This window comes from Bubalus bubalis, chromosome 6, assembly GCF_019923935.1.
Source record: "Bubalus bubalis isolate 160015118507 breed Murrah chromosome 6, NDDB_SH_1, whole genome shotgun sequence".
In the NCBI taxonomy this organism is placed as follows: Eukaryota; Metazoa; Chordata; class Mammalia; order Artiodactyla; family Bovidae; genus Bubalus; species Bubalus bubalis.
In genome coordinates this window covers 91,376,781-91,395,276 of record NC_059162.1, presented here as the reverse complement: position 1 = coordinate 91,395,276, position 18,496 = coordinate 91,376,781, and the positions used below count along the sequence as shown (strand labels likewise).

At 51.4% G+C, this 18,496-nt stretch overlaps 1 protein-coding gene across 6 annotated transcripts in view; it reads left to right on the top strand.

Moving 5' to 3' along the window:
* The window catches only part of ACOT11 (acyl-CoA thioesterase 11), a 49,289-nt gene that overhangs the window by 17,988 nt on the left and 12,805 nt on the right, over nt 1-18,496 (top strand). For all 6 annotated transcript variants that reach the window (XM_045166155.1, XM_045166156.1, XM_045166154.1 and 3 more), the window contains exons 2-6: nt 7,049-7,253; nt 8,224-8,293; nt 13,270-13,330; nt 14,312-14,410; nt 15,190-15,325. In XM_045166155.1, the coding sequence (XP_045022090.1) occupies nt 7,049-7,253; nt 8,224-8,293; nt 13,270-13,330; nt 14,312-14,410; nt 15,190-15,325 (571 nt within the window). The remainder of the gene's footprint in view (nt 1-7,048; nt 7,254-8,223; nt 8,294-13,269; nt 13,331-14,311; nt 14,411-15,189; nt 15,326-18,496) is intronic.

Sequence of the window (18,496 nt, the reverse complement as noted above, 5' to 3'; positions counted from 1 at the left end):
TTCTCTACTTTCCTCACCCCCAAATCTTGAAAAATGTCAAGTGCCAATACACCCTGTAGCTAGAAGTAAAATGAGGATGTGCGTACAGGGCACTGGAGACCATTAATTATCTTCTAGAATGAAGGTGTCATCTGATGACATAAGGCCATCAGCAGCCTATGGAACATCGATGTCCTCCCAGCCCTCGTGCTGGCTTCACACACAAGTGCACCCACTTTTCATCTCAGAGCTTGGTACCCACTACTACCCTTTTTACCCTCGTCTACTGGGAATCTCAAGGCCAAATGAAATTCTTTATGGCAGCATCTTTGTGCGACTGGTTTCCTCACGTGGCTTCCCTAGTGGGTCAGAGGGTAAAGAATCTGCCTGCAATGCAGAAGACCCGGGTTCGATCCCTGGGTCAGGAAGATCCCCCTGGAGAAGGAAAGGGCTACCCACTCCAGTATTCTTGCCTGGAGAATCCCATGAACAGAAGAGCCTGGCACTCTGCAGTCCATGGGGTTGCAAAGAGTCAAACACGACTGAAGTGACTTAGCACAACACACGCATTCCTGACGTAATTGCTCCTCCCTTATTTGGCTCCTTAGCTGTTTACATTTTGGGCCTCTGTACATACTCAGGGTGTATGCGTGTGCAGGCTGCCTCAGAGCCTTTTCGGGGAAGAAGACAGGGAATAGGAATGAAGGGTGTTTAGGAGGTTGACAGATGCTTCTGTGTTGCCAGTGGGAAAACTGCTGGGAGGTGACTGGTGGCGCTGAGAGCCTGGAGCCACGTTTGTGGGGACAGGGAACCAAGTTGGGCAGCTCCCTCACACTCTGGGAGGGCCTGGCTCTCTGGGGGCCTGGCTGGCAGTGGGCCAAGGTGCTTCTCCCCAACCCCCAACCCCCCGGCCCTCCTTCCAGTCCCCAGCCCTTGGAGAGAGGCCTGGGAGGGAGAGTGGGATGAGCAGGGCCATGTAGGGTCTCCTGCCCTGCAGTTGAATCCCTGCTTCTCTGTCACTGGTTCTTTGAATTCTCACAGAACCTCTCAAACTGGCTACCAGTCTTGCCTCCTCACGGGGTTGCCACGAAGTTCTGGTGAACTCATGCGTGAGAAAGTACTGTGTAAACAGTCTGGTTTGAACTCTGTTTAGGAGTCTCCCAGCTATATTTTGGTAGGAAGCCCAAACTCAGCTTTATAATGCTAACCTCAGTGCTCAGTAAATGTTAGCCACGTGGCAGGTGCATACTAGGAGCTGTGAACACTTGATCTTTAATTTCATCCCCATGATGACCCTGGATGTAGGTATTATGATCCCATTTCTTGCAGTTATGGAAGCGGAGGCCCACAGAGGTAGGCTGAGCAGCCTGCCTGAAGTCACCTGAGTTAGTTGACTTGAGTCCAGGCCAGGCTGATCTCCAGGGGCTGTGCACGGCCCTGTGGCATGGCGAGTGAGCTGAGGGGTTACCCAGGCTAGCTCCTTCCCTCCAGGGCTGGTGGGCCTCCTCTGTTCCAGGCCTGCTCTTTGAGGTGGTTCTTTGGTTTATTTATATTTTTGCTGGGCTGGGTCTTCTTTGCAGCACGTGGGCTTTTTCTCTAGTTGTGGTGTGTGTGAGCTGCTCTTGTGGAGCACGGGCTCCTAGTTGTGACATGTGGGGGTTAGTGACATGGGAAACCTTAGTTCCTTGACCAGGGATTGAACCTATGCCCCCTGCATTGGGAATGCAGAGTCTTAACCACTGGATTGGCAGGGAAGTCCCTGAGATGTTCTCTCTGCTGGCTGGTCTCCACGTTTTCCTGCTGATCCCTGTAGGGCACACCTTTCTCCCGGGGTTTTCTTTGGTTTCTGGGGACTCTTTGCCCCACACCCCACCCCCGCCTCTGTCTCCACCCACACAGGTGCCTAGTACTTTCCCACCTGTTGCCCTTTGCCCTAGCCACTCCGTCGCCAGAGCCCCTGCTGTTCCTGCTTTTGTTTTCTACTCTTCTCCAGTCCTTCCTGTACCTCAGACTGTCCTCTTCCTCAAGTCTCAGCTCCAAGCCTGCCCTTGCCACCACTCTTTTCCTCTCCTGTGGGCATTAATTTGGCACCTGCTCTGTGCCAGGCCTGTGTCCATCCCTGCCCTGCGGGAGTGCCTGTCTGCTGGGGCAGGTGGCTGTGAGAGCATTGGCTGCATGCCTCGGTCAGGGCTGTGATGGAGATAGTGAGGCTGCAGGGTCCGGGGAGGCCCTGACTCTCCCTGGGGAGGAGGCAGGCATGGGGAAGGGGCGCTGAAGAGGGGGTAGGAGGAAGGACTCACTTGGCAGGTAGAACAGATGGAGGGGTCCTAGGCAGCGGTCGTGAGAGCGTGCTCTGAGAAACCAGGTGTGCTCTGGAGCTGGGAGAGCAGCTGCGGGGGCAGTGGCAGGAGCTACAGAGTAGGGCCTTGACGCTAAGAGCCATGGCGAGCCACTGAGAAATCTTGAGCAGGAGAGTTGCCTCCTCAGGCTTGCCCTTCAGGAGAGTCTGTGTGGCCCTGGAAGGTCCCAGTTGTATGGATTGGGTCTAGCTTCCCCGGAAGGCAGGACGTGGTAGGTTATGGTTGTTAAGTTGGTGATTTGGGTTTTGGAAAGAGCCCTTCAGTGTTGTGTAGAGACCTGGAAGGAGGTGGAGAGACTGGAGGCCTGTGAACTGGCTGTGGAGGCAACCCAGTGAGTGAGCAGTGCAGGGGCCTGAGCGCATCAGAGTGTGGGGTCTGAGGGGTGGGGGGCAGACCAAGAGTTCGAGGAAGTTGAATCCCTGGAGCTTGGCTACTTGGGGGACAGAAGAAGTCCAGGTTAAATCTGTTGTGTGGGCCGGTTGTCCAGTTGCCCAGAAGGAGCCCTGTGGCCTAAGAGGCTTTCCCCTTTACTTTAGCCTTTCCCCTAGTGTCCCCAGCCATGAAAAGGTTGGACAAGGTGGCCTTTCTTGCTCTGACCCAGCTGGTCTGTCACATGACTCTGGCTGAGGAGAAGGGACACAGAGCCCATAGTGTAGCCGGCTGGGGCCTCATCTGGGCTTACTCAATCTGGCCAGGACTGTTGCGGCCGAGTGCCAGTGCCTGGCATGGCTGCTGTCTGAGAGTGCACGTCTTTGCCCCTTAGATGCCCTCCCCACCTTCATGCGGGCTCTGTCCTCCCTGTCAGCTGTCCTGGCTCAGCCTTCCTGGCTGCCCCAGGCCCTGATTCTGTCCAGGGCTTCTGCTTTCCCCGTGACTGGCCCTGAGAGGAGTGGCTGGGCCCTGGGGCCTCATTGGCCAAATCCTGCTGGGCCCCCACATGCCCCGTCCTCCCTGTCTGGCTGCCTGCCCACCAGGGGGTTGGGAGGCTGCCTGGCCTGGCCTGCCCTGTTGTGGCAGACTGCCTTGGAGCCCCAGGAAGCAGTTGGAGTCTGGAGGCTGTGCTGCTTTTCCCCTCGGCCCATGCTCCAGGGGCTCAGCGCTCCTGTCTCTGAGGGACGTGGGGCCACAGCACAGTGGGGCTGGTTCCTCTGCCAGCCCCAGGGTGGGAGCTCCGTCCTTCTCAGAGCACAGTATTTCCTGCCTGACAAGTGACAGAGCTCCTTAGCTTCCTTGTTAGAAAGCTCAGCTGGCCATGCCAGAGCCCTGCAAGATTAGACACCAGAATCCTGGAACCAGGGCTGAGATACCTTGGAGACTGACAGTCTCCCCTGGGCTGGAGGAGAAGGGGCTCAGAGGAAAGGGGACTTGCTTAGGATCACATAGCGCTCTGAGGGCCAGGGCTAGGATTTGAACTCAAGTCTGCCTCTAGACATCCCTTTATACATCTTTGATGTGGTCCTACTGGGTGCCAGGTACTTCTAAGCATGAGAACTAGAGTAGGAGCTTCTCAAAGGACTGGCCCAGTTTTTCTTATAAGCTCAGTGTTTGAGAGGGTCCAATACAGAGAGAGGGGCTTCTCTGGCAGTTCAGCTGGTAAAGAATCCACCTGCAATGCAGGAGACTTTCCGGTTTGATTCCTGGGTTGGGAAGATCCCCTGGAGAAGGGAAAGGCTATCCACTCCAGAATTCTGGTCTGAAGAATTCCATGGACTATGTAGTCCATGGGGTTGCAAAGAGTCAGACGCTACTGAGCGACTTTCACTTTAATACAGAGGAAGTGCTTGGAGAATGAATGAGTGAGTGAATGAATGAACAGAATGACAAGGCAAAGATCCTGCCTCCAGGCACGTAGACAACAATGAATGGGACTTCTGTTTCACAAAACAGGAAATAGGAGGCTGGTAGGAGTGGGGATGACAGAAGATGAGATGGTTGGATGGCATCACCAACTCAGTGGACATGAGTTTGAGTAAGCTCTGGGAGTTGGTGATGGACAGGGAAGCCTGGCGTGCTGCAGTCCATGGGGTCGTAAAGAATTGTACACGACTGAGCAACTGAACTCAACTGACGAGTGGGGATTGGCTAGGTGGGAAGCAGAGAGGATTAGAACTCAGGTGTCCTGACTGCTGTTCTATGACTTTTTTGCCATCCTCACTTTCCTCATCTATAAAATGGGGTAAATGGTCTTTACCCTCTGCCTGCCTTGTGACGATTCAGTGAGGCAGTGGGTGAGAACAGGCTTGAACAGCAGGGACATTGTGTTGGGGTGGGGGGCCTCTTCCCTGTGTGCACATCTGGAACTGCCCAGAAACTCCACATACTCTGCTTTTCTTCTTCCCCCTTACTCTCTGCGTCTTGCTTCCACCTTGCTTTTCTCCAGGACTTCTTTCTGGAATGCTTGTCCCAGAACTAGCTGTGGGAGGGGCTTGGGAAGAGTGTGGGTAAACACAGTCTGCCTGCTTCCTCCCTCTACCGTCTCCCACACCTAGAAAGTCAGCCACCCACATCCACATCCAGGCAGCCCCCAGCACATACCAGGCTGGAAATGCCTTGGCAATGGTTACCATGGTGACGGCTCCTGCTGTTTGGATCGCAGTGGTCTGGAAGCTGCTTGCAACAGCCTGGCAGCCTGGTGCCCGCAGGTCCCCACCCAGGCTGCGAGCTCCTGGGGCAACTGCCCTCTTCTCTCTCATTTTGGTCCCCAGCGCTGCACTTGGTATTTAGGGGCCCTTGGCAAGGAGCTGCCTCTCCAAGGAACCCACAAGTTGTTCTGGGTCAGACTAGCTTGGTTCAAATCCCAGGGCTACCTCTTAGGGGTCAGTGACCTTAAGCAAGTCAACTTGGTATGTTTTGAATTTACTGCATTAGCTATGGAATCCTTGTGAGAGGAGCTATGCAGAGAGTATAGCCCCCAGAATGAGGCCCATCCTTTCCCTGAGCCATCACTGCCCCCAGCCTGTAGCGGTAGCAGGGTCAGCATAGGTCATAGCACTTTTGCTGCTGAATCCACATCCAGGGCCCTGGATTCCTCATCCTGGGCCCCTGGAAGCCCTGCAGGCAGTGTAGTGTGGTGATTAGGACCTCAGTCGCAGTGGCTAGACCTCTGGAGTCACAGCTGGGCTTGGCACGCACTTGAGCTTCAGTTTCCTAATCTTTAAAATGAATATAATAATGTACCTCTTTCAGAGGTTTGTTGTATGGATAAAATTTGAATTAGGACTTGTAAAGTGCTTAGAAGAGTATCTGATACTTTATAAGCACTTTATAAGTATTAGCAGGGACTTATCACCACAAGTGGCAATGGCCATGAAAATTGGAGGGCTTACCATTTGGCGCTAGTGGTAAAGAACCCTCTTGCCAAAGCAGGAGATGTAAGAGTTGCAGGTTTGATTCCTGGGTTGGGAATATCCCCTGGAGGAGGGCATGGCAATCCACTCCAGTATTCTTGCCTGGAGAATCCCATGGACAGAGGAGCCTGGGGGTCTACCGTCCACAGGGTCGTAAGGAGTCGGATACGACTGAAGCAACTTAGCCTGCACGCATGCATGAAACCTGGAACCCATGTGCCTATCCCTACTTGTCATTTTCTCACACAGGCAGGTGTCCCCAGCTCTGTTCACAGTGTGATGAGGGAAAGCTGACCAGAGAGACAGGATGGCAGGTCAGCTCCCCTTCTTATCCCACCCCATCCAGGGGACTGCCAGGCACGTCTACCTCTGTTGCCTGGCAAGTGAGACTCACAAGCTGGACCCTGGGCAGAGACTCCTCCTCTTATTCATGAGTTCTAGGATTTTCTCTGCTGGTTCTCCAGCTGGCAGCTGTTCCAGCCCTGGTCTGGATCAGACAGCTGGTCAGTGACTGGCTGGAGCCTTCCCTGTCAGTAGAGCCAAGTGCTGACAACGGAGGAGCACCAGCCGAGGTGCTGCTTCCGATGTCATCCGTAACATGAAGAGCCTGAGGAAGGGGTCCTTATGGGATGAAATAGGAGCAGATCCCTGGGCTTGACTATTGTAGGGCTCACTGTGCTGTGTGGTGCTTAGTCACTCAGTCATGTCAGACTCTTTGTGACCCCATGGACTGTAGCCCGCCAGGCTTCTCTGTCCTTGGGGATTCTCCAGGCAAGAATACTGTAGTGGGTTGCCATGCCCTCCCTCCAGGGGATCTTTTCAACACAGGGATTGAACCCAGGTCTCCCGTATTGCAGGCGGATTCTTTACCATCTGGGCCACCAGGGAAGCCCAAGAATACTGAAGTGAGTAGCCTATCCCTTCTCTAGGGGATCTTCCCAACCCAAGAATCGAACCGGGGTCTCCTGTATTGCAGGCGGGTTTTTTTACCAGCTGAGCTACCAGAGAAGCCCGTAGGGCTTATTAGGCCTCCCTGAATAGAGACAGGAAATCTTACCAGAACGAAGGTGAATCTGAGGCAAAACTTGAAAAAGCTGGCCTACAGCTGAATTAATACTCTGCTCCATCCCTTTCTCCTCACCCCCTCCCTCAGGTCCAAGGATATGTTAACATGGAATTTGTGGCCAAAAGGAAGCTGGGCATAATAGGGGCATCCAGAGAGCCCCTGGGGTCTGAGACCCTGGGCTGGAGGGTGCTGGCCACTCTTGGAGTTGGGTTTTCTTGCCAGGTGGTCTTGGGGATCTCAGGGGCTGGCAGACCCGGAGACTCTGCTGTGAGCTGACTGTCCCACCTGCTCCCCAGGGCCTGGCCTCCGTGTTCTCCAACCGCACGTCCCGGAAGTCAGCCTCACGCACTGACAGCGACAACATGGCAGATGGCGAGGGCTACCGGAACCCCACGGAGGTGCAGATGAGCCAGCTGGTGCTGCCCTGCCACACCAACCAGCGTGGCGAGCTGAGTGTCGGGCAGCTGCTCAAGTGGATCGACGCCACCGCCTGCCTGTCTGGTGAGGCTGAACCCGGCATGGCTGCCCTCCCAGCCCTGGCCACACACACCAGGGGAGAGGCCGTTCCTGAGAGCCGCTCTCTTCTCTCATCCCTGCCTTCACTCAGGCTGCTCCACCTGCCTGTGATGCCCTCTTCAAGTTTCACATGCTCAGCTTGGGCCCACCCTCTTGCCTGCAAACCCCCAGGGCTCTGAGTGCTGGTCCTGGACCCTAGGGTCCCTGCTCTGATGCAGCGTAGCGTTAGATGTGGTTGCTCTGAGGCTGGCAGTAGCAAAACCCATGGCATTGGGCAGAGTTGAGTGGAGGTTGGATGGAGCTCATTTTGTTGCCTTCGATGCCCCAGTATTCTCCAGCCCACAGGGAGTCACAGACTGATGGTAGCAGGGGAGCATACAGGAGACCTAACTGTCCCCCTGCACTGTCTGATAGGGGTTGGGAAAGGGAGGCGGAACTGGGGCTCTAGGAGAACAGACCCGGGACGACCCTGACCCATCCCCGGAAGTAGAGAAGGAATTCTAGAAGGACTCAGGCCTGGGAGCAGAGTCCTCAGGATGAGAGTGACTCAGGCAAGCAGACAAAGGTGGGTGAGGTTGCCTGGGCACTCGAGGAAGTCAGGAAGTGGAATAAGCATGGCGTGATCATTCATTCAATGGCTGCTTATTGAATACTGCATGCCAGGCACTGCTCCAGGACTGGGCACAGCAGTGAACAATATAGGCGAAATTCCTTGCCCTCGAGTAACTTGTGGTCTAGCAGAAGGGAGAGGCACTAGACAGACAAAACCCAGATAAGTAAGACAGGGTCAGGGTGTCATAATCACGGTGAGGAAAGTAAAGAATGGTGGGGGTGTGAGCGAGGAGGCAGGCCTTAGCTAGGAGGGCCTGCTGATATTGATCAGAGGCCTGATATTGATCAGAGGCCTGGGCCACGGGGAGGCTGCTAACGGATGGCTTTCTTCTCCTGATGCCAGCGGAGAGGCATGCAGGGTGCCCCTGTGTCACAGCCTCCATGGATGACATCTATTTTGAGCACACCATTAGGTAAGTGGCCTCCTGCCTCTCTTTCTGGTCTCCCCATCACGAGCCCAGAGACCTTCCCCCATCTCCCGCCTTATCAGCCTTTGTGCTGCCTGGCACCTGCCTCAGCTGAGGGCCTTTGCAGATGGACAGGGGGCAGCCTTTCTGGAGCCATGACCCATCTGCAAGGTCTCTGGGACAGCAGTGAGCTAGGAGCTGCCCCTGCGGCCAGGTGCCGTGGGGTGGGCTTCCTCAGCCAGCTTTGGAGTTGGATGTTGCTCAAGCTGCAGCATGGGGTGTTGTGTGACTTTGGGGAAGTCAATTTCTTTCTCTGGTCCTCAATTTTCTTATCTTCAAAATGGAAGTTGTTGTTCAGTCACTAAGTCATGTCCAACTCTTTGCAATCCCATGGACTGCAGCACGCCAGGCTTCTCTGTCCTTCACTATCTCCCGGAGTTTGCTCTAACTCAGGTCCATTGAGTTGGTAATGCCATCCAAACATCTCATCCTCTGTCACCCCCTTTTCCTCCTGCCCTCAAGCTTTTCCAGCATCAGGGTCTTTTCCAATGAGTCAGCTCTTCAAATCTGGTGGCCAAATTATTGGAGTTTCAGCTTCAGCATCAATCTTTCCAATGAATATTCAGGGTTGCTGGTTAGACTTAATCAGGGAATGCCTTTTGGGGCTTGGCTCTTCTGTGTGGGTCATTGGTCATCAGACTGTGGGGAGGTCCCTAGACAAGGTGCCTTGGCAGAGCCTGAGCCAGAAGTTTGGACCATTCAGCCTCTGCTCACATACCTCCAGGAATGTGAAGTAAAAGCAGGAATGGGGAGCTCATTACCTACTAGTTTTGTTTGTTTGAAGTCTGTACTGGTTAGAAAGGTTTTCATTACACTACACTGAGCTTGGTCTTCACACAGTTTTGCTAGGACCCAAGGAGCATGCCAAGCCCTCAGCCCAGGGCAGGCTGCAGGGGCTGCATGCAGTGCTCCGGCCTCCAGGCCTGCTTCTGAACTCTCAGTGCCTGGGACATCAAGTGCCAAGGACTTATCCAGGACTTCCTGGTGCCCCATGAGTCGTGGTTAAGGAGGAAGTTTGGGCAGTCCCTGTACTTACTTATTCAGTCGTTCATCACTACCTGTGCCTTTTTTGGACCAGGGCCCATGCAGGGTTTGGAGTCCACAAAGTCAACTGGAACATAGTCTCTGTGCCCCAGGAGCTCCCAGTCTTCAGGGAGACAGATATAGAAATATAATTTCAATTCAAAGGGGTAAATTCCAGGCAAATAATGATCTTTGACATATGGGTGCTTTGTAGTACTCATTTTTGAATATCTTATTTTAGAATAGTTTTTGATTTGCAAAAACACTGTAGATGGCACAGAGTTGCTATAACATCTCACATTCATACGGTACCTTTGTCACAGTTAATGAACCCATGTGCTGTGCATAGTTGCTCTGTCGTGTCCAACTCTGTGTGACCCCATGGGCTACAGTCCGCCAGGTTCTCCTGTCCATGGGGATTCTCCAGGCAAGAATACTGGAGTGGGTTGCCATGCCAACCTCTGAGGGATCTTCCCAACCCAGGGATCAAACCCAGGTCTCCTGCATTGCAAGCCGATTCTTTACCAGCTGAACTACCAGGGAAGCCCTAATGAACCCATACTGATGAGTTATTTGTAAGCCTTTTTAAAAACATGTAAACAATTTTTTACATGGAGTGTGGTTCATTTACAATATTCTGTTGGTTTCAGGTGTACACCGTTGTAAAGCAGTTATACTCCAGTTTAAAAAAAATGGGGGGAGAAGGCGCTACTGTATAACACGAGAAACTATATTCAATATTTTATAATAACTGTAATGTCTTTTTACTATTGATAATTAACTTACTAAGTCCTCAGAACAACACTGTGAGACCCTGGCTATTAGTATCCTCCTTTTACAGGTGAGGAAACTGAGGCACAGAGAAGTAAAGTAACTTACTTAAGGGCTTACAGCTGGTGGAGACCTCAGGATATACTACAAGCAAGGCAGTCTGGCCCTGGAGAGCTTGCTCTTAACTAGTAGGCTCTGTGTGCAGGCATGGCCAGTATTTCAGTTGTGTCCAACTTTTTGTGACCCTAAGGACTACTGCCCACCTGGCTCCTCTGTCCATGGAATTTTCCAGGCAAGAATACTGGAGTGGTTGCCATGCCCTTCTCCAGGGATCTTCCCAACTCAGGGATCAAACCTGTGTCTCCTGTGCCTTCTGCATTGCAGGTGGATTCTTCTTCCACTGGGGCACCTGGGAAGCCCAACCAATGGGCTACGTTGCCTCTGTTTTTGAGGGTGGGTATAAAGGCACTGTGTGGTGCTGGAGAAGACTCTTGAGAGTCCCTTGGACAGCAAAGAGATCCAACCAGTCCATCCTAAAGGAGATCAGTCCTGAATATTCACTGAAAGGACTGATGCTGAAGCTGAAATTCCAATACTTTGGACACCTGATGCAAAGAACTGACTCATTTGAAAAGACCCTGATGCTGGGAAAGATTGAAGGCAGGAGGAGCAGGGAACAACAGAGGATGAGATGGTTGGATGGCATCACCAACTCAATGGACATGAGTTTGGGTGAACTCCGGGAGTTGGTGATGGACAGGGAGGCCTAGCGTGCTGCGGTCCATGGGGTTGCGAAAAGTTGGACACGACTGAGTGACTGAACTGATAGAGGCACTGGAAAAGGAAGTGACAACCCACTCTAGTATTCTTGCCTGGAGAATCTCCATGGACAAAGGGGTCTGGCGGGTTATAGTCCATAGGGTTGCAAAGAGCTGGGCACGACTGAACGTATGCGTGCATAGTGGCACAGGGGCTTCCCTGGTAACTCAGCCGGTAAAGAATCTGTCTGCAGTGCAGGAGGCCCTGGTTCGAGTCCTGGGTCGGGAAGTTCCCCTGAAGAAGGGATAGGCTACCCGCTCCAGTATTTTTACCTGGAGAATCCCATGGATAAGGAGCCTGGTGGGCTACAGTTCATGGGGTCACAAAGAGTTGGACACGACTGAGTGACTGAGCACAGCACATAGGGCCACAGAGGGTAGTCACGGGTGGCTTCCTGGAGGAGGTATTTGAGCTGGCTCCAGTACTGCATGCCGTGAGAATGTGTAGGCCAGTGGAGCTGTGTCTGGGTCAACTCTGAGTCTCTGCTGCCAAAACAGGATCTGACACCTGAGGAGCAACGATAGAGAAGGCTGGGGTGGGGCATGTAGTGTTGGATGGGCCTGCCATAGGACCCAGGAGAGTGGAGGTGAGTCTGGGCAGAGGAGGGTGTGGGTGTGAGGGCAAGCTGGAGAGGGGCCTGGAGCATGGTTGGCGACCTGGAAAGTCCTGGCCATACCTGAGGAAAGCTGGGAAAGGTTTTTTTGTTTGCTTGTTTTTGCTTTAGCCATTTAAAAATGCCTCAAAATGCATCTCTAAGGAATAACTTTTAAAAAACGTAACTTCAGTACCACTACTACCGCTAAACAAAATGAACCGTTTCTCACCACCATCAAATATCCAGTGTTCAGCTGACCACAGTGTCTCCTGAATTTATTTGCTTTGCTTTATAGTTTTTTGCTTTATTTTGTTCAAGTCATGATGCAAATAAGGTTGCATTTGGTTACTTGGTCTCTTAAGTCTTTTGTTTTCCCTTTGGCAATGCTTCATGCCTCATGGGATCCTAGTTCCCTGACCGGGGATGGAACCTGGTCCCCAGCAGTGAAAGCACTGAGTCCTAACTACCGGACTGCCAGGGAATTGCCTCAAGTCTTTTTTTTAACCTGTAGGCCCTACATCTCCCCCATCACCCTCTCCCTGCACCCTCTCCTTCCTCCTCCCACTCCCTGTCTCTCTCTGTTTTTCCTTGAAGTTTGTTTGTTGAAGAACCTTGGTCATTTGCTTTCTAGGGTTCCCCGTCATCTGGGTTTTACTGTTGGTATCACTGTGGTATCATTTAACATGTTTCTCTGTCTGCCAAGAGTATTGGTCCTGGGGAAGGGCTCTCTTACAACTGGCTGAAAAGGTCAGATTTGTCTATAGGTGCTGCCTCTGGAGGGGTTTTGGGAAACTAGGGGCTTGAAGGGGCCCCCAAGGAGGCTGGGCAGTGACTCTGGGGATAGAGCCAATTTTGACCTGAGCTGTGAGATGGAAGACAGGAAGGAAGAGAAGCTTGGGAGTTCAAATGGGTGACTGCTTGGCTGTAGGGGAGGCTAGAGAGGAAGAGGAGAGGGGAGGAGGAGGAAGGGGAAGGGTCATATTTTAGCACTGCCAAAAATAGATTTTCTTTTTATTGGTGGGTCAGGGAAGTTCTTTTTCTAATATTTTATCATGAAAACTTTCAAAATTATAGAAAAGTTGAATAGTGGTGTGATCATTACCACTGAGAGTCAATACTTAACACTTTGCTAAATTTGCTTTATCTGTATGTAGATAAATACAGGTATACCTTATTTTACTGCACTTTGCAGATCTTGCATTTTTTACAACTTGAAGTTTTGTAGCAACCCTGTGTTGAGCAAATCTATTGACCTCATTTTTCCAACAACATTGGCTCATATAGTGTCTCTGTCACACTTTAGTAATTCTTGCAATATTTTAAACTTTTTCATTATTATTATATTATTTATGGAGATCTGTATTAGGAGTAAATTTTGGCGGGCTACAAGAAGGTAGGGGGTGGGGGAGCTTTGCTTAGGAGGGACTGTTGAGAGCAAAGAGAATCTTGAGCGTTCATTGGACTAGGGGGAGCAGGGGGAAGCAGGAGATGAGTGACATCATGCCACTTCTCTTGCCTCAGCTTCCCCACCTGTAAAATGGGGCTAACACCGCCTTGCCAGCTTGCTTTGGTAGCGTCATAGATGTGAGTATGCTCTGTATGCTGTAACAGTTTTTGGCTAATTCCCCTCAGCAGAGGCCCCACAAGTATCTGAAGCCCCTGTTCTCTCTTTTTGTCCCTCTGGATGGCTCATCTCTTGCTTTTCCCTCTTCAGTGTTGGACAAGTGGTGAATATCAAGGCCAAGGTGAACCGGGCCTTCAACTCTAGCATGGAGGTGAGCCACTGGGTGGGTGGTTTCCACTTTCTCTTTGTTCTCAGCCGCCAGCCTGAGTGCACACGTGCTCATACTCACAGCGTCTTGGCTGAGGATACAGAGTTCTGAAATAGCTGGCAAGTTTGGGAGGATCTAGGGATCTAATTGTCTAATGGCCGTAACACAGAAGGGGAAACTGAGGCCAGGGAGGGGAAGGGACGTGCTTCAGGTCTCCGAGTGATGTGGATTCCACTGTGGGCCTTGACTTCCAGCTTCCTGGGTCTTCATACCTAGTGTCAGACACTCTGTTCAGCAGCCAGGTGAATGCAGGGAGGACAGCCACTGTGCTTAGCCCTGACATCAGTGGGCTGAAGCAGTGAGAGTGGTAGACTTTGGTCCATTAGCTTACCTCCCACAGCCTCTGTCTTCACATCTGTAAAATGGGAACATGATTCCTATGCTGCAGGATTGTGGAAGGTTTAATGAGAGAACTCTTTGGTGATGCAGGGTGGAGGGCCTCTACTTCCCACTTATGGACGTCAGGCCCAGACAACTTTACCCAGCTGGGCCAGTGGTTACTGAGGCACACTGAGGCTTGGATAGCAGAATCTTGACTGTAGCTCTGGACACCCCATAAGGGCTCAGGGTCCCCCTATGGACCCCCAAGCTGTCTGTCCTTCCAATTTAGCCAACACTTAAATTACTTACTTCAAGCCCTTTCATAACAGTCTCATTTTGATCCTCTCAATAACCCTGTGAGGGTAGGTACAATCATTCCCATTTTACAGATGAGGAAACTGAGATCCAGAGAAAGGAATTGACATGCCCAAGGTTCCCCAGGGAGCCAGGGCCAGAATCAGAACCTATCCCACATCTCTAGCCCCCTGGACTTGGTAGGTGATACAGGAATACCAGAAGCCAGGCCTGGTGATGCTTCCCATCTCAAGCTGTAGGATTCTAGTTCCTCCCTCCTCACTTGTCCACCTTGCTCTTCCTTTCCAGGTGGGCATCCAGGTGGCCTCTGAGGACCTGTGCTCTGAGAAGCAGTGGTGTGTGTGCAAGGCCTTAGCCACCTTTGTGGCCCACAGGGAGCTCTCCAAGGTGGGTGAAGGTAGCATGGCACTCTATGCTGCCAGGCCACCTGGGTGCCTTTCTAGGGCAGTGATTCTGGGGGTTGGTAGAGTGGTAGAGATGAAGGTGCAGCAGGGAATCCATAGCTTCCAGAAGAAGGCCCATCCCCCGCTGTGGTTGAACCCCAAGTGCCTTCCTGCTCTGCTTTTCCCCTTCTCTCCCTGTGTACCTCACTGCAGGATTCTCCAGATCTTTCCATTGCCTTCCATGTCCTGCCTTGACATTCTTCATCCACGGTTCCTTTGCCCAAGAATGGGCTCAGGGGACACTGGAGGATGAAAATGATATATCAGTCAACATGGAGATGGAAGATGGGGACAAAGAGGGGACAAGACTTGTAACCATCCAGGAGCCCCAGGTGCGAGATGATTACTGGGGGACAGTTGTTGTTGTTCAGTCACTAAGTCGTGTCCAGCTCTTTGTGACCCCATGGACCATAGCACGCCAGGCTCTCCATCCTTCACTGTCTCCTGGAATTTGCTCAGATTCATGTCCATTGAGTCGGTGATGCCATCCAACCATCTAATCCTCTGTTGTCCCCTTCTCCTCCTGCCCTCAACTTTTCCCAGTAACAGGATCTTTTCCAAAGAGTCGGAGCTTCAGCTTCAGCATCAGTACTTCCAATGAATGTTCAGTGTTGATTTCCTCTAGGATTGACTGGTTTGATCTCCTTGCAATCCTAGGAGGCCAGGCCCTCATGCTATTTCAGGGAATTTGTCCTGAAAACCCCCACTCCACCCCCGCCACAGGTGAAGCTGAAGCCAACCGTGCCGCGGACCGAAGAGGAAAAGACGGAGCACAGCGTGGCTGCCGAGCGCCGGCGCATGCGACTGGTCTACGCAGACACCATTAAGGACCTCCTCGCCAACTGCGTCATTCAGGATGGTGAGTGTCATGGGTAGGGAGGGCAGCTCGTGTCCTACATGCTCCCCTCTGTCTGGGGCTCCTACTGGGCAGAGAAAGGAAGGAAGTCTCCCTGGGATATCCACCCAGTGATGGCCTCAGGCCTGGATAACCCTCTTGCCTCAAGGTCCCTTAGTGGGGAAAAGGGAGCATTTGGACCTCTTGCCCAGCTCCCAGGAGCCGTGAAGATGAAGCTGGGACACATAGAAAACAGTTCGTCATCCACTAAATGCATTTGGGTTTCTAGGAGTCAAGGTATTTGGGAAGGTAGTATTGATCTTGGCCTTGAGGACCCTCAGTTCAGTCGCTCAGTCATGTCCGACTCTTTGCGACCCCATGAATTGCAGCATGCCAGGCCTCCCTGGCTCCTGGAGTTCCCCCAAACTCATGTCCATCGAGTTGGTGATGCCATCCAGCCATCTCATCCTCTGTCATCCCCTTCTCCTCCTGCCCCTAATCTCTCCCAGCATCAGAGTCTTTTCCAATGAGTCAACTCTTCGCATGAGGTGGCCAAAGTATTAGAGTTTCAGCTTTAGCATCAGTCCTTCCAAAGAACACCCAGGACTGATCTCCTTCAGAAGGGACTGGTTGGATCTCCTTGCAGTCCAAGGGACTCTCAAGAGTCTTCTCCAACACCACAGTTCAAAAGCACCAATTCTTCGGTGCTCAGCTTTCTTCACAGTCCAACTCTCACATCCATACGTGACCACTGGAAAAACAGTACCCTTGACTAGACGGACCTTTGTTGGCAAAGTAATGTCTCTGCTTTTGAATATGCTATATAGGTTGGTCATAACTTTCCTTCCAAGGAGTAAGAATCTTTTAATTTCATGGCTGCAATCACCATCTGCAGTGATTTTGGAGCCCCAAAAAATAAAGTCTGACACTGTTTCCGCTGTTTCCCCATCTATTTGCTATGAAGTGATGGGACCAGATGCCATGATCTTAGTTTTCTGAATGTTGAGCTTTAAGCCAACTTTTTCACTCTCGTCTTTCACCATCATCAAGAGGCTTTTTAGTTCCTCTTCACTTTCTGCCATAAGGGTGGTGTCATCAGCATATCTGAGGTTATTGATATTTCTCCCGGCAATCTTGATTCCAGCTTGTGCTTCCTCCAGCCCAGCGTTTCTCATGATGTACTCTGCATAGAAGTTAAATAAGCAGGGTGACGATATGCAGCCTTGATGTACTCCTTTTCCTATTTGGAACCAGTCTGTTGTTCCATGTCCAGTTCTAACTGTTGCTTCCTGACCTGCATATAGGTTTCTCAAGAAGCAGGTCAGGTGGTCTGGTATTCCCATCTCTTTCAGAATTTTCCACAGTTTATTGTAATCCACACAGCCAAAGGCTTTGGCATAGTCAATAAAGCAGAAATAGATGTTTTTCTGGAACTCTCTTGCTTTTTCCATGATCCAGTGAATGTTGGCAATTTGATCTCTGGTTCCTCTGCCTTTTCTAAAACCAGTTTGAACATCTGGAAGTTCACGGTTCACGTATTGCTGAAGCCTGGCTTGGAGAATTTTGAGCATTACTTTACTAGCGTGTGAGATGAGTGCAATTGTGCGATAGTTTGAGCATTCTTTGGCATTGCCTTTCTTTGGGATTGGAATGAAAACTGACCTTTTCCAGTCCTGTGGCCACTGCTGGGTTTTCCAAATTTGCTGGCATATTGAGTGCAGCACTTTCACAGCATCATTATCTTCCAGGATTTGAAATAGTTCAGCTGGAATTCCATCACCTCCACTAGCTTTGTTCATAGTGATGCTTTCTAAGGCCTACTTGATTTCACATTCCAGGATGTCTGGCTCTAGGTGAGTGATCACATCATCATGATTATCTTGGTCATGAAGATCTTTTTAGGACTTAAAATAATAAAAAAAAAGCATATATTGGGTTGGCCAAGAAGTTCATTTGGGTTTTTCTGTAGGATGTTCCCTCTTTTGGCCAACTCAGTAGACAGGTAGCTAGATAGGTAGCTAGATTGAGATAGCTCTAGGGATAAAAAGATAGAGATAGAATAAACAGCAAGACTCTCTTCTACCCCAGAACCCAGGCTCCTCCAAAAAGGCAGCTACTGTTACTCATTTGGGGGCCATCTTTCCAGAAGTATTTCCTGCAATTTATGCATAAAAAACAAAGTGAAAGTGTTAGTCCCTCAGCTGTGTCCGACTCTTTGCAACTCCATGGACTGTAACCCATCAGGCTCCTCTGTCCATGAAATTTTCCAGGCAAGAATACTGGAGTGGGTAGCCATTCCCTTCTCCAGGGGATCTTCCTGACCCAGGGATCAAACCTGGGTCTCCTGCACTGCAGGCCGAGTCTTTACTGTCTGAGCCACCAGGGAAGGCATATTAATGCATACTACCTCTCATTTCAACCCTCTCTTCTTTCCCCATAGGGGAACGGTACCTCCTGTCCCATATCTTGCTCCTTTCCCCTTAAAAGCATATCCTGCAGATTGTCCTGTGCCGGCACACAAGATCTACTTTGGACTGGGAAGATTTTGACAGGTGGAGAGATGAAGCAAGGTTTTTCTGACAGAGGACACAGGCTGGGGGCAAAGGTCTAGAGGGTAACCTTGGTTTTGTTCTCTGATCTCCAGACAGTGAGAATGCAGAGTCTCACTGGAAACTTAAAGGAGGCAATTTTAAGACCCATCAAGGATAGTTCAGCCGCCCAGAGTGGAGAGAGAGCAGGCAGAAGTAGCGAACCCCAGTGAAGGCAGTGAGCTGTGCTCTAGATTCCATGTGCCCTATTTATGCGGGGCCTGGGGGCCATGGCAGGCCCAGCTCTTCCTATGGTCGTCAAGGCCCCTGGCACCATTCATCCACTGCAGCCCCTGTGGATCCCTCCTGTCACGACAGCCCTTCTACCCAAGGGTCAGTCTAGATGCCTTAGACTGGCGTCTGGGCCCTTGTTTGAGCCTTATCTTGTGCTGTCCCTTTACTTGTCCTCAGCTCCAGCTAAGCCAGGGTCTCGTTGCTCCCTATGACTGTCCTGCCTGTCTGGTTTCCAGACCTTGGCTTAGGGCTTCAACTGCTCTCCTCCCTGCCTGTGTCATCGCTGAGTAGCCTGCACACCAAGCGAAAGACCTCCTCTTTCACAGGCCTCACCCAACAAGCTCTCTCCCCCTGGGAGATGGGAGATACATGA